Source organism: Mesoplodon mirus, assembly GCF_964341445.2.
Source record: "Mesoplodon mirus genome assembly, chromosome: 5".
NCBI lineage: Eukaryota > Metazoa > Chordata > Mammalia > Artiodactyla > Ziphiidae > Mesoplodon > Mesoplodon mirus.
The window spans coordinates 46,798,242-46,811,910 of record NC_138980.1 but is presented as its reverse complement, the minus strand read 5'-3'; the positions used below and the strand labels follow the sequence as shown (position 1 = coordinate 46,811,910).

At 47.7% G+C, this 13,669-nt stretch overlaps 1 protein-coding gene across 1 annotated transcript; it reads right to left on the bottom strand.

Annotated features, from left to right (window-relative positions):
* Positions 1-262: 262 nt before the first annotated feature.
* Positions 263-13,386, bottom strand: BTNL9 (butyrophilin like 9; the record flags this gene model as incomplete). Its single annotated transcript, XM_082620864.1, has 10 exons — positions 13,275-13,386; positions 11,211-11,558; positions 9,065-9,346; positions 6,433-6,561; positions 6,225-6,257; positions 5,905-5,925; positions 4,683-4,703; positions 4,422-4,448; positions 1,775-1,801; positions 263-885 (listed from the first exon to the last, which is right to left on the bottom strand). The coding sequence occupies exons 1-10, from the start codon at positions 13,381-13,383 to the stop codon at positions 263-265; spliced, it is 1,620 nt and encodes a 539-aa protein (XP_082476990.1). The 5' UTR covers positions 13,384-13,386.
* Positions 13,387-13,669: the final 283 nt, after the last annotated feature.

Sequence of the window (13,669 nt, the reverse complement as noted above, 5' to 3'; positions counted from 1 at the left end):
AAATAAGCTTTGGAATTGCCTTTTTTTTTTCAAAGAAAATCATATTCATACGTGTACACATACACATCTATTGATACATAGGCAAAGGTCTCCCTTTTTCCCATTTCTGCTATACTGAGCCTTTTAAGCCTTTGCTTGCGTTTTGGTTCATACACTGGGGTCAGTGTATTTGTTCCGTCTAGAGGAAGCGGCAGAGCAAAGCACTGACTGGGTATCCAGGAAGCCGCCCAGGACCCAGTCCTGTGGCCACGAGGGCGCCTCATCACATGGCCAGGGCGGGGTCCGAGGGCTCATAGGGTTGTAACCAGGTGTCATTGTCCTCCTCTTCGGGGACGCGTTTCTCTCTAACTGGCAATGGGCAGATGGTAAGTGGATCTGGGTGTTCGCTTCCGTCATGGGCTCTAGGCCTGAAATACGCGCAGAGTGTCCCAGAGAAGGTGTCCGTGAAGGTGAAGATGTGGGAGCCATTGGATACATTGAAGAAGGACAGCTTTCCCGCCTCGCAGTCCAGAAAGATGCCCACGCACCGGGGTGGCACGCGCATGGTGAGCGCGACGCGGTGCGGGTCCAGCACGAAGTACTCGCAGCCGTTCCACAGCCCCATCACCCAGTAGCCACCCGCCGGGCTCAGGCGCGCCTGCCCTGCGCGCGGCACCGCTGCCAGGCACGCCCCTAGGAACCAGCGGCTGCGGCGGCCCACGTGCACCTCCCAGTAGTGGCGGCCCGTGGAGAAGCGCTCCCGGCTTAGAACGCACATCTGCTCGGAGAACCGCTGCGGGTCAGCGGCCGCTGAGTCTGGCGCCATCCTGCGGGAGGACACGCTCTTGCCATCCTCGGAGACCTCCAGGCTGGGGTGGGCGGAGCCAGGATCCAGGGTCACATCCACTGCGCAGAGGCATATGTTTAGTGCAGGTGAAGGACGGTTCTGCCCCTACTCCCACACCTGTCCCCTCCCCCGACAGGCAAACCCTCTAGTTATCCTGATGGACCAATCAGTGGAATAGTCACCCCCTCTCCTGCAACCCCCTTCCCACCACCCTGGTACTGAAGGGGCATGAAAGTCACTTCCTAGTTTTTGAAAATGATTAGAGGAATCCCATTTCTTTCCTGAACCCTGAACCGGAAGGTTCTTGAATTCCATGGTGCCATGCAGAGCAGAGAGAGCAAATGAGGTAGGTTTGTGGGGCTAGAGGTGGGCTCACTTTCCCCAAGACCTGATCAACGGGAAGGAGCTTAGGGCTGATTCTGTCCCGGCTGCTTTCACCACCCTGTGTGACCATGAAATCACTAGTGAGCTCTGGGACTCTTTTACAGCAATTTTAGGATTTTAAAACTGTAGGGGACCTCTGAGATCATCTAGTCCAGTACCCTGCACTCTAACACCCCATCCCCCCCAAAAAACCACACCTATTTGATGGATAGGAACCCTCTGTCAGATGATGTGGGAGATTCCTTACAAACTCTGTATTCTCTCCTGCAAAGAGGCCCCAGTAGCAACCTTTCTGCCAGATGGAAACAAACCTAGTAAAACCCAGAAAGCTATGTGCGTGTGGGAGCATGTGTGAGTGCAATCACATTAATGCATGCGAGCATGTATGTGTGCAGGCCTATGTGTCATATTATGTGTTTTATACGTGAGCTTGTGTGCCTGTATGTGGGCTCCATACTTGGCTCCTGGACAGACCCTTCCTCTAATCTCAGTTCTGGATACCTCCCTTCTACTTAAGATCCAGCCAGCCTAATTCACAAGGCACAGTTCCTTGGCTTCAGTTACCTGCATGTTGTTGGGCTGCTGTCCACTCTGAAACCAAACAGAGGGGAAAAAGAGGATCAGAGATCTGAGTCAGTAACCCTAGAACCTTGAGGGAGGCTCAAGATGCAAAAGGGATGCCTACAAACTAAGTAACCTCATTCCCACCATGATAGCTGGCTTGGATCCAGACTGGCCTGGGTCCACCACGGCATCTTCCCGGGAATTTGGGATTGGGTGGGGGGCTGGTGTCAGTACTGGCTTGTACCAAAGCTGTGTACAGGCTGAAGTTGTGCTGGGAACAGTGGGATGACAGAGTATGTGGGCAAAGAGAACCAATACAAGCAACTGGGATACCTTAAAGGATGGAAATGAAGCTTCAATCTCTGACTGGCTTAGTCTCCAGGAGGCCCAGCTGAGCTTGGCTCCTGTCCTGAGACATCCTCTGGACACCCTGTCTTGCCCTCTTTCTTACCATGAGCCATTCTGTGTGGATTTCTGTTTTGTTTTATCTTCTTCTATTTTACAACAAAGAGAGCACCTTAGTCACAAAATGCAAAAGCAATAGAAGACATTTTCAGAGCTCCATAAATTTACAGCAAGGCCTTGCAACCCTGATTTTGCAACAGAATAACCAGTAGATCTTTAAAAATATAGAACTCTTGCATAGAATAACTCAATTCGATAAAGGTGTCAATTCTCCCTAAATTTATCTATAAATTCAAAGCAATCCCATGTAAAACTACTTTTGGATTTTTTTAGAAACTTCATAAATGTATCCTAAAATTTATATTTTAAAAAGGTCCGTTAACTTTAAAAAGGAAGGGGAAATGGAGGAGGACTTGCGCTTTCAGGTACTTTAAAAGCCCAAGTAATATGTGACCAAAAGACAGACCCATGAAGACATGGGAACTGAATATGCACTAAAGGTGATACCCAAATCAATGGGGAAACCATGGATGGTGTAGTAGGTGGCATTGGGAAAACTGACTCTTAATTCGGAGAAAAATTGCTGGATTCTTGTCTAATACCACATAAAATGGTGAATTTCAGATGTATTAAAAACCTGCACATAACACATATACAGTGAATAGAAGAAAATGTAAGAGACTGTCTTTGTGACCTAAATGTAAGGAAGATCTTCTTCAACAAAACTTCAAAAACACAAGCATTAAGGTAAAAATGTGATGAATTAGCTTTTATCAAAATTGGTTATTTTTTTTCTTTTCTTTCTTTTTTTTTTTTTTTGCGGTACGCGGGCCTCTCACTATTGTGGCCTCTCCCGCTGAGGAGCACAGGCTCCGGACGCGCAGGCCCAGAGGCCATGGCTCACAGGCCCAGCCGCTCTGCAGCACGTGGGATCTTCCCGGACCGGGACACGAACCCACGTCCCCTGCATCGGCAGGCAGACTCTCAGCCACTGCACCACCAGGGAAGCCCTGGTTATTTCTTTTCAATAAGGGGCACCACTGGACAAAGCTAATAGCAGGTGACAGAAGAGAAGAAGGAATTCACAATGTATAATAACAATGAGGGATTAATATCCTATGTGTATATATCATATTCTATAATAATAATATTGCATGAAGGATGCCTGCAAACCAAAAGGCTCCATCCTCCAGCACTGACACCAGCCCTGTCTTGTGAATCAACAAGAAAAAGATAGCAATGCCATATGGAAAATAGGCAAAGGACAGGAACACTGTCAATTTTCAGAAGAGGAAGCCCAAAAAGCCAGCTAGCATATAAAGAGATGCTCAAACTTCTTAGTGTCCAGAGGAGTGCAAACCAAAAGAACAATTACTTATCCCCATTGACTGGTAAACTTAGAAAGCTGGCTCACACGGGATGTGGGCACATGGAGCCTCCATGCACTGCGTGAAGGATGATGGTGCTACCTTCAGGAGATCCTTCTATCCCACTTAGTGACACATCCCCCATGGGCCAGCAGTTCCCCTCTTGGGTATACATCCCAGAGAAACCTCCACACACAGCCAGAAGGCAACACGTTTTCAGATATTTATTCAGCATTGTTTGTGGTGTATCGAGTTAGAAGCAGGCTGGATGTCTACTCCAGGTGGGTGGCTAGCTCCAGTGGAGTGCCCTGCAGCAAGGAGATACAGACTAGATTTACATGCAGCAGCAGGGATGGATATTAAAACACAGCAATGAGTGAGAAAAGCAAGGAGCAGCATGAGACTGTAAATGTCTTTACAGAAACTGAAGTGCACGCACGTGCCCAAAACAGAAATTCACCTCTTGCAAGAATACATACAAAATAAAGATACACATTAGACTGTTTGTTTTACAGGGGGAAATGGAGGAAGGTACAAGGAGAAATTATTACATATAAGGTAACATGCCTTATATTTACATATAAGGTAACTCTCACCAGGAGTGATGGTCTTTGAGGGGGGACACCAGGAATCTAGGTGATTCTGATGTGCAACCAGGATTGGCACCAATGATTTACCATATGCTTACACTTCAGGACAATATAAAAATAAATATAAAAGTAAAGCTCAAATATAACCTGTACCAAGCAACATAGATTAATACATGTGTGTAGCTATGGAATAAACCAGAATGAAGCATAGTTGGTTAGTCAGAGCAGGTGACTGGGATGCTGAGATGTGACGTGGACAGTGGGAGGAAAACAGGCTTCACTCACCAGCCTGGCCTTCAGCCCTTCTCCAGTCTGAAGCAGCCAAGGAAAAACAGAATTAGAACACCAGGTCCCTGCAGCTTCCTTGTTCACACGTCAAACTTTGCACCCACCCCTGCTCCTCTCCCCTTTCTCCTGCCACCCACACAGCCAGCAGAGTTCCAGCCTGGCCATCACACCTGGTTGGGAGATAAGAAGAACATACACGGATAACCAGATGCTACAAGGTGGACAACAAGAAATAGTTCTAAGGGGGGGGTCACTTACCCAGCTCCGCTTGAAGTTTCCCTGTAAGCAGAACACACAGAGAAAACATCAGCCTTTGGATGAGTGGAACCACCTTCCCAAGGCAGTTAGGCCACTGGGAAGAGGTTTCTTAGTCTTAAACCGCTGCTCACCCTGACCCCATCCTAGATGCTGCATCACTCATCTGCAGGATTCTTACACCTCATCCTATTCTTTGCTCTAAGGCAGAAATCTGCACAGCGCTGGGAAGGGAAAACTGCTCTTGATACTGAGGGACCTCTTTCAAGGTTTCTGGTCTGGTTTGGAGAGGCTACTGCTCACTTGCCCTGTAATACAAGCTTTTCCTGGGGAGGAAGTCCTGTGTAAGTCCAGGCACTGAGCACACCCTGCAGGAGCCTCAGGGTCACTTACTGGGTACATTATTTAAAGAACTAGGAGGACATCACACTCAATTATTTCCCCAGGCCAGATACCAAAACTCTGATATTTTGCCACTAGAAACGCATTCCTCTGATTTCTCTAATCTTTGTCCTTTTTTAAGAATAAGACTGGGAAAGGCAACAATATACACTAATTCGGCCTATGATGTTAATGACTTATTGTGGCTCTTTTTGTTGTTTGGTTGATTGCCTTTTTTGTTTGTTTGTTTTCCCCTCCATGACTAGGTAGACTGCAAGACAAGCTTCAACTTTACTATTTTGTCTGGTGTTTTACTGGGGCAGACAAGGTGGTTCTCAAGGTCTTCCCCCACCCATGGTGACCTTCCCCTCTCCTCTATCCCCTCTTCCTTTGGATTCACCCTTCCCTCCTCCCCCAACACGGTTTCAAGGTGCTGAGTCCCCCTGGGAAGAAAAGTGGATTTGATAAATTGCTTTCACTTTGGTGCAAATTAAAGATGGCTTCCTTCCCAGTGACATTTGCATTAAAAAGAGGTTGTCCTAGGAAGATGAACCAGAGGGAGTAGACCTTTTTCAGTGGAATTGTAACTGAATTGTACACTTTGCAGGAGAGGGCCTGGCAGTCTTTCCAGAGGGTCTTAGGTCAGGTTTCCTTGGCAGGTGCACACAAATCGGTTTCGGAGGGTCAAGGCGGGAGGCTTAGAGGGATGGATTTCGAATGAGAGCGCTGCCATCCATTGCTCTCCAAAGGGCGCCTAAAATCACTGAACCCCTGCTTCCACCGTGCACCGGGGTTAACCCCCTAGCCCACAGCCAGCACTGTGGGCATGGCACCCAGAACTTACCCAGCTCTTCTGTGAGTTTCCCTGGGGAAAGAAAACGAAGAAAAGAGGAAAATCTCCATGGATCACTGAGGCCTTGCATCTCCAAAGTGCACAGACTTGGAACCCTATGTGCTCTGGAGAACCAGTTTGAGCTGGACTCGAGGGAGGCGCAGGCTCCGAGGCAGGAGAAGTGGAAGAAAACCTCTGCCACGCCCCCCGCCCACCCCCGTCTCTGCCCTCTCCTAACCCCCGCGCTGTGACCTACTCGTCTTCTTCACCCAGCGTCCCCACTTCTGCGAGTCAGGGATGCGCGCGAAGAGCGCGTCTTTCCCTCTGCTTACCTTTGTCCTTCTCCACCTGCTTCTTCAGCTTTTCTGCAAGGAAGAAAAAAGGGGAGCAGACGTGAGCGTGCGCGCTCCCCTGCCTGTTTCCACGACCCATGCCAGCCCTGCCTCCGCAGGATGGCCCCTCAGCAGTGCCCCGCTATGGCCGCCTCCACCACTGGGCAAAAGCCACCTCCAGGAGGGCAGCCCCCAGCCTGCCTGGTACCTTGGGACCTCCGTTGCTTCCGGAAGAAGTACAGCGCCAGCGTCGGGAGGAGAGCCAGGAGGATCAGCGGTCCCATCAGAGTCCCGAGGAAAGCTCTCTTCCAGGGAGAGGTTCCGGGTAAAAATACGTCTGGAAAACACCCCACATGGAGTTGTCTCGATTTGTTTTTCGCTAAACATTAAGTGAGAAGCCTAGTCTAGACACTGCGTGCTGGAAAACCTTCCCAGTGCCTGGTTGCCGCTTCCTGGGCCCCAGCATAGCCCTCTGTAAAACGGGCCTGAGAACCAGTCTGCAGTGCTCTAGAGAGAGGTGGCATCAGAGGACCAGCGGCGAACTTGAACTTGCTCAGCGCAGAGGAAGACACTGTAAACTGAAGGATGGGAAAGGAAGGCGCTGATGGGCTCTGCCCAGCCCTCCAGCTTAGAACCTCTGTGACCACAGCCCTGACCGCCCTCTACTTTTTCCTACTCTTGCTTTACATCTAGGGGCATGACAATCCAAGGTGTTGATACATGAAACCCAGTGAATAACTGCCCTCTACCACTCTGACGAATCCACACGTCATCTCCCGCTTCTTGCAAACACCTGGCTTCTACTTCTCATCACACCTTTGGAAGAACTGTTAGCAAAGCTTTGTGGGGCTGACTGACACTTCTTCTCTTCCCTCTCCAGGCGTCCTAGGGAGGATCTGCCCAGAGGCAGAATGTGGCGCAGGGTTCTCAAGGACAGTGGCTGGACAGTAAAGAAATGAATGCAAGATAGAGAGCAACCCTTTAGTAACTCTTGTGGCAATTTAATAGAATAATTTTGTGTCTGTTGAAGATAATAAGAAATTGGTGCTTTTATCTCAGTGGTCTTTAACTTTTTTATCATAGTAAAGTATACACAACATAAAATTTACTATCTTAACCATTTTAAGCTTATAGGTCAGCAGCATTAAGTATATTAACATTGTTGTGCAACCATCACCACCAGAACTTTTTTCATCTTCCCAAACTGAGACTCTATACCCATTAAACACTAACTCCCCATTCCCCCCACACCCCAGCCCCTGGTAACATCTATTCTACTTTCCCTCTCTATGAATTGACTATTCTGGGTACCTCATATAAAGAGAATCATACAATATTTGTCCTTTTGTGTCTGGCTTATTTCATTAGGCATAATGTGTTCTTTCGGTTTCTAATTTTATTTTTCTAGCAGTGCATTTATATTGTCTTGGTTAAAAGTGTTGAGCTACAAAGGATTCGTCCTTCACCACAGGTGTTTTTGAAGCACTGACTTAGGGGTTAAAGAGCTCAGGGTCCTGTGCCTCCCTGACCTGCAATCTCCAGCCTCTCCTGCATCTTTCCAGCTCCTCAGATAGCTACACACATTTCCATCTCAGGACCTTTGCACTTGAATGGCCTCTACCTGAATGGCCTCCTTGCAGATATCCATGTGACCCACACCCTTTGTCAAGGTTAAACACAAATTTAAAAACTGGATTTCCCCTGGTGCAAAAATGGAGGGAGATTCCCCTTTCCCTTCTCTTAGAGTATTTCCTTTAGAAAATTTGTCGATTCTTTCTCTATCCCCTCAAGATGTATACAAATCTTTCTGAAAGGTAAATAAGCCCCTTGCCCATTTTAAAACCCAGGAATGTTTTTCTTAAGGAGCTAGAGCCATCTCTTTGAAATGGAAACATCAAGGAGAAAGTACCCTTATCTCCAGGTCTGCTGGGAGTTTCACTTAGGTACCTGGCTCCAAGTTGTAATTACATGCTTGTCATAGAGATAAGAGATATCTTATTTCTCCTTTGGATAAAGACAATTAGCTAACACAGATGTTACTCCTTACCCAATTACCAGGTAAATTTCGGGTGAACTATGTGTGACACATGGTGCTTATCAAGTCCTCTTACCTGAGGACAAGTTATCGCTTATAAGGGTGAGATTTCTTTCTGTTATGATAATATAACTATTGATTTGGACCATGTGAAACATGGCCCATAGGTTGGGTTTATCCTCAAGACTTAAAACAATTAGAGCCATGAACGTTAAATCCTTCAAATGGGCGCCTCACAATAAAACTGTGATCCTAGATAATGGTCTTCCTTTGAACTCAGTGCCTAACTGGTCTTCTTCCCTGATCCACCACTTTTAAATCCATATATACACTCCACCCCGCCTTAGCATGCTTCCCTGCTTCATGTTTCTCTGTCTCAGATAACATCTTCTAACATGTGCTGTAATTTACCCTTTTGTGTATCTGTTTCCCCCGCTGGAATGTGGACCTGAGGCCAAGGGTTTGGGGACCATTGTGGGTGATCAATAAATATTGTTTGAGGGATAAAATTAGGAACACATGGGCTCTCATGATGCCCTCTAATAACTAGAGTTTCTGGATTTTAGTGCCTGGTCTTTGGTTCATAACGTTGGCTTTCTGGGGCCTCCCCCAATTACTGTTTGGGTTGTCAGTTGTACACTCATTAGGTTCCTGATATTATGGCTGACTTTCAAGGTGTCAGGTTTAACCCACCCCATACACAGCCAGGCTCCAGGGCCATTGTGTCCTAATAGATGGTGTTTGGGATAATGGACATGGAGAACTTGAAGACTAGGAAGATGAGGGTGCGCTGGCACCCACTGACCTGCTATCTGGACCACGAACTCTTTCTTCTGGCCCAGGAGGGGGTTCTGGATGGAGCAGGACACGTTGCTGTGGGCCCCCCCTTGGACGACCACAGAGGTTTCCAGACTGAACAGGCCTTGGGCATCCTTGACGATGACTTCAGTCTCTGGAGGCAGGCATCGTCCCTGATGGTCTCTCCACTGAGACTGTGGCTTGGGGTACCAGCCACTGGAGCTGCACCTTAGTTGAATGCCTCCCTGCTTGAAGCCCTCAAGGGAGATGTGAGGGTCCGAGCCCAGCCCTGAGAGAGGCAGGAAGAGTGGGAAAGATCAGGCTCCTTCCCAGAAGTTGTATGTGAAGTTCATGCCACCATTCACCATCTGCAGTCACCATAAGGCATCATGACTGTGACTGCGCTTAACACATTTGTGGGCTTGCAGCCCTCCACCAGTGGACTATAAATGACAGGCTAAATCACCGGTGGCATGTGGGGACAGCACTACCTCTGAAGGGCATTTGAAAATAGGGAAGGGCTACTGATATTTAGTCATATAATGCAAGGGACAGTCCCCCTAGAATGAAGAGTAATCCCACCCCAAATTTCAATAGATTGTCTTTTCTCTCTCTTGAATCCCACTGGCACTCAAGTGGCTTTGTTATATATACTTCTTTATCTCTCTATCCAAGTAAGCTAGCTTTATATTTTGAATATGCAAAACATTAAGATGGTTTAAACATCAATACTGTAAAAAACAGTAGATCAAAAAAGCCCCAGGCGGGCTTCCCTGGTGGCGCAGTGGTTGAGAGTCCGCCTGCCGATGCAGGGGACACGGGTTCGTGCCCCGGTCCGGGAAGATCCCACATGCCGCAGAGTGGCTGGGCCCGTGAGCCATGGCCACTGAGCCTGTGTGTCTGGAGCCTGTGCTCCACAGCGGGAGAGGCCACAATAGTGAGAGGCCCACGTACCACCAAAAAAAAAAAAAAAAAAAAAAAAAACCCAGGCATTTCTCCATCCTTTCCATCCCATTGCACCCTCTCCTCCTTTAAGTAACCAATTTCATTAGCTTCTAGTTTATCCTTGTTTCTTTTGTGCCATGTTTCTCCTCCTTTCTTACACAAAAGCTAACATGCTATAGAACCTCTTTTGCGTCTTCCTTTTTTCTCTTAAAAACATCACATAAATCACTTCACATCAGCTTAGAGCTCTTTCTCATTTTTTTAGCTGCATAGTGTGATAGACCACGCTCAGCATCTGTGCTTGGACATTTAGGGAGTTTCCACTGTTGTACAATGTAAACTTATACATATGCCTTTTTTCATACTGGAGCTGTGGGAGGTGTATCTTCAGGGTCAACTCCTAGAGGTAGAATTGCTGTTCAAAGGGTAGATACACAGGCAGTCCTGTTAGCCATTGCCTAATCCCCCTGACCTGGAGCTGCAGGACTTTGAACTCCATCAAGAAGGTAGGTGGGGACTTCCCTGGTGGCACAGTGGTTAAGAATCCGCCTGCCAGTTCAGGGGACACGGGTTCGAGCCCTGGTCCAGGAAGATCCCACATGTTGCGGAGCAACTAAGCCCATGCGCCACAACTACTGAGTCTGTGCTCTAGAGCTTGCGTGCCACAACTACTGAAGCCCACGTGCCACAACTACTGAAGCCTGCGCGCCTAGAGCCCGTGCTCCGCAACAAGAGAAGCCACTGCAATGAGAAGCCCGCACACCACTACGAAGAGTAGCCCCCACTCCCCGCAGCTAGAGAAAGCCCACGCGCAGCAAGGAAGATCCAATGCAGCCAAAAATAAATAAATAAATTAATTAATTAATATAAAGGAGGGGGCCTGCTTCCCTACACCTCCACCAAGAGTGTGTGATCCAAATATTGAATGTTTGCCAATCTGACGGGTAAAAAAATTGTATCTCTGTAGCTTTAATTTGCCTTTTTCTCACTATGAGTAAAAGTAATCATCTTTTCTTATGTTTCAGGGCCATTTGTGTATCTTTTTTGTGTGCATTTTTTTGTTCATTTTCTAATGAATCTTTCTTTTTAATACTTTTTTTAAAAAATTAGAGATATTTTCCCTTTCTCTGTTCTTTTCTATCTACTCTTGACCTGTTTCCAAATGGACCATTTTCTCCTCTCTGTTGGGGCTTGACCTGGTCACGCACCTGCCACCTCCAGCTCCCAGACTGCTTCCCCAGTGAAGTCGCTGGAGAGGAAGCGGCACCCGTATGGACCCTCGTCGGCGGGGACCACGGGGTGGAGCCTCAGGGTCACGCTGCCATCAGCGATCTCGTCCGTGACGAGTTTGGTCCTGTTCTGGAACTGCGCCATCTGCTGTCCATAGAACTCCTGCCGTTCCCGGTACAGGTGCACCACGTCTGAGGCCTGGCTCCGGAACCAGCGGATCTCCATGTGCTCGGCGTCCCGGTACGGCGACAGATGGCACGAGAATTCCACCTCATCCCCGACGTGTGCCAGAATGGGTTCCCCATGGCCTACCACTCTGACCTCCTCTAGGACGAGAACCCAGACAATGGCCCAAATCAGCACTCCTCAAATATGTTTTTTTTGCAGTAAACCATTCAAATGACAAAGGTGAGACACTCTACAGGATGACCGGTCCGGTTGCTTGAACAAGTAATTGTCATGAAAAAGTTGAGTGTGCCACATTAAAAAATACACAAGGAACATTACAACCAGATACAAATGTGTGGTGCTGGACTGGTAGCTGGTTTGAACCTACCAAATGCAAATATTATTTTGGGGACAGTTATGTAAATATGGCCAGGGAATTAAATTAAATGGAATCTTTGGCAAAAAAAAAAAAAGCAAGTCTCAAAACCATATGTACACTATCCTCTTATTTGATTAAAAATTTGACATATTTGCATAAATGTGCAGAATAAAAGATCTCAAGGGAAATAGACCAAATTATTGATAGTGATAAGTTCTGCCTGGTGGGAATGGATGTTTTCTTATTTTTGCTTTGTCTGATTTTCTAACATTTTATAATGCACATGGACAGCTTCTGTAATAACAAAGGGTATTAAAGTAATCTAGGGGTGCTCCTTGTTTCATGGGTTTTCCTATCTAAGGCCAAATCCTGCTTTCAAGATTTTAATTTATCTGGATCTTTCATTTGATTGTTCTCTGCAGTGATGTCTCGGTATGGCTTCTCTACTCCCTGTTTTCTGCAATTTCCACAAGAGTTGCTATTCCTGCTGCAGTGCCTCTCTACCCAGCATGACTTCATTCTTTTTTCTGGCTTCTGTACACCTCCTTTCCTTCGTTCAAAGCTCAGCTTAATCCCACCCTAAATTCTTCCTTTATGAATCTCTCCCATCCTTCACTTTGCCCATATAGCATGGGGGCACCTTTCTTCACTCCATTTGAGAACCCTTATTGCCCACCGGGTGTAGCCCTGATACCATCCCTACCAGCTTCCCTCTCCAGGTTTCTCCAGCTGTCCCTGCCCCCATGCCTGACGCCTGGCCCTCTTCTGGGCACAGCCTGCCTCAGTTTACTCTCCATCTGTCATCTTCCTGGAGAATGTGCATCCTGCAAGGCTCTACTCAAATAATACCTCTTTTCTATGGCCCTTCATGGCTTTCTGGAAAAAACAAACTGGTCTCTTAGTTGTGCTCCCAAATCCTTGGGTACATTTCTCTTGCAGCTCTGGTCACACAGCTGGACAGCCATGTATATCATGTCTGTCCCCCTGCCTTGAAAGACTGAGGATCTGGGCTGTGCCTAGTCACCTTGGTATCCCTGGTTTCCAGCTCAGGGAATTAGGGAATTGTATTTGCGTAACTAGTTTACACTCTCTGTTAGTTGCTTCCTTCATGAGAGATGGTAAGATTAGGATCCTCCCTGCCGTTCAAAAGCTATGGCTTATATGCAGGAGAGGAGTTAAAAATATTTTCCAACTGGTTCAGCCTAAGCACAGACCAATAAGAATCTCCTGGCACCCTGCTGCTATGCCTTCTGCCATGCTTGTGAGCTGTGGAGCTGTGGGTGGCTGCAGGGATGGTGGGGGAGCACTGTGGGGCTGGATGGTGTTTGGGGGTGGTGGCTCTTTAACAACTGGTATGGAAATCTTATATTTTAGCCCCTGGCACAGCCTGGTACCAGGCTACAAGATCTCAGCCCTGGGATCACCTGCAGAAGGGGTGGGCAGAAGCTGAGGTGCTCACGTCCTGGCTGTCTGGGCTGCAGATTAGACAGGTTACCTGAGTGCATCTCCCCGGGCTGAAGCAGGAGGAGGAGGTGAGTGAGGAAGGAGAGACTGCTGGGAAGACGTACTCGCTGGTAGGAGTCCAGGGAGACTGGGAAATCCATCACTTTTCCTCAGCAGTGGGGGCCACCTGGAGAGGGACAAAGAGATACTGGAGTGACGCAGGAGAGCTGGAACCCCATGCATCAGGCCTGACGTCTGTCACTGCCTCAATTATTTTTTGTCTGGTTCTTGCAAGCTCCAGTGCCTGGCTTCTTTTCAATCATAGCCAGATGTGAGAGCTGCTTCTAATTTTAACAGGCGGCACTGCTTATGGCATTGTTGGCCTTGCTTGGACTCACAGAGCTGAGAGAGGACAAGGCCAATGGGTCCCAGAGGAAGCAGCTTCTT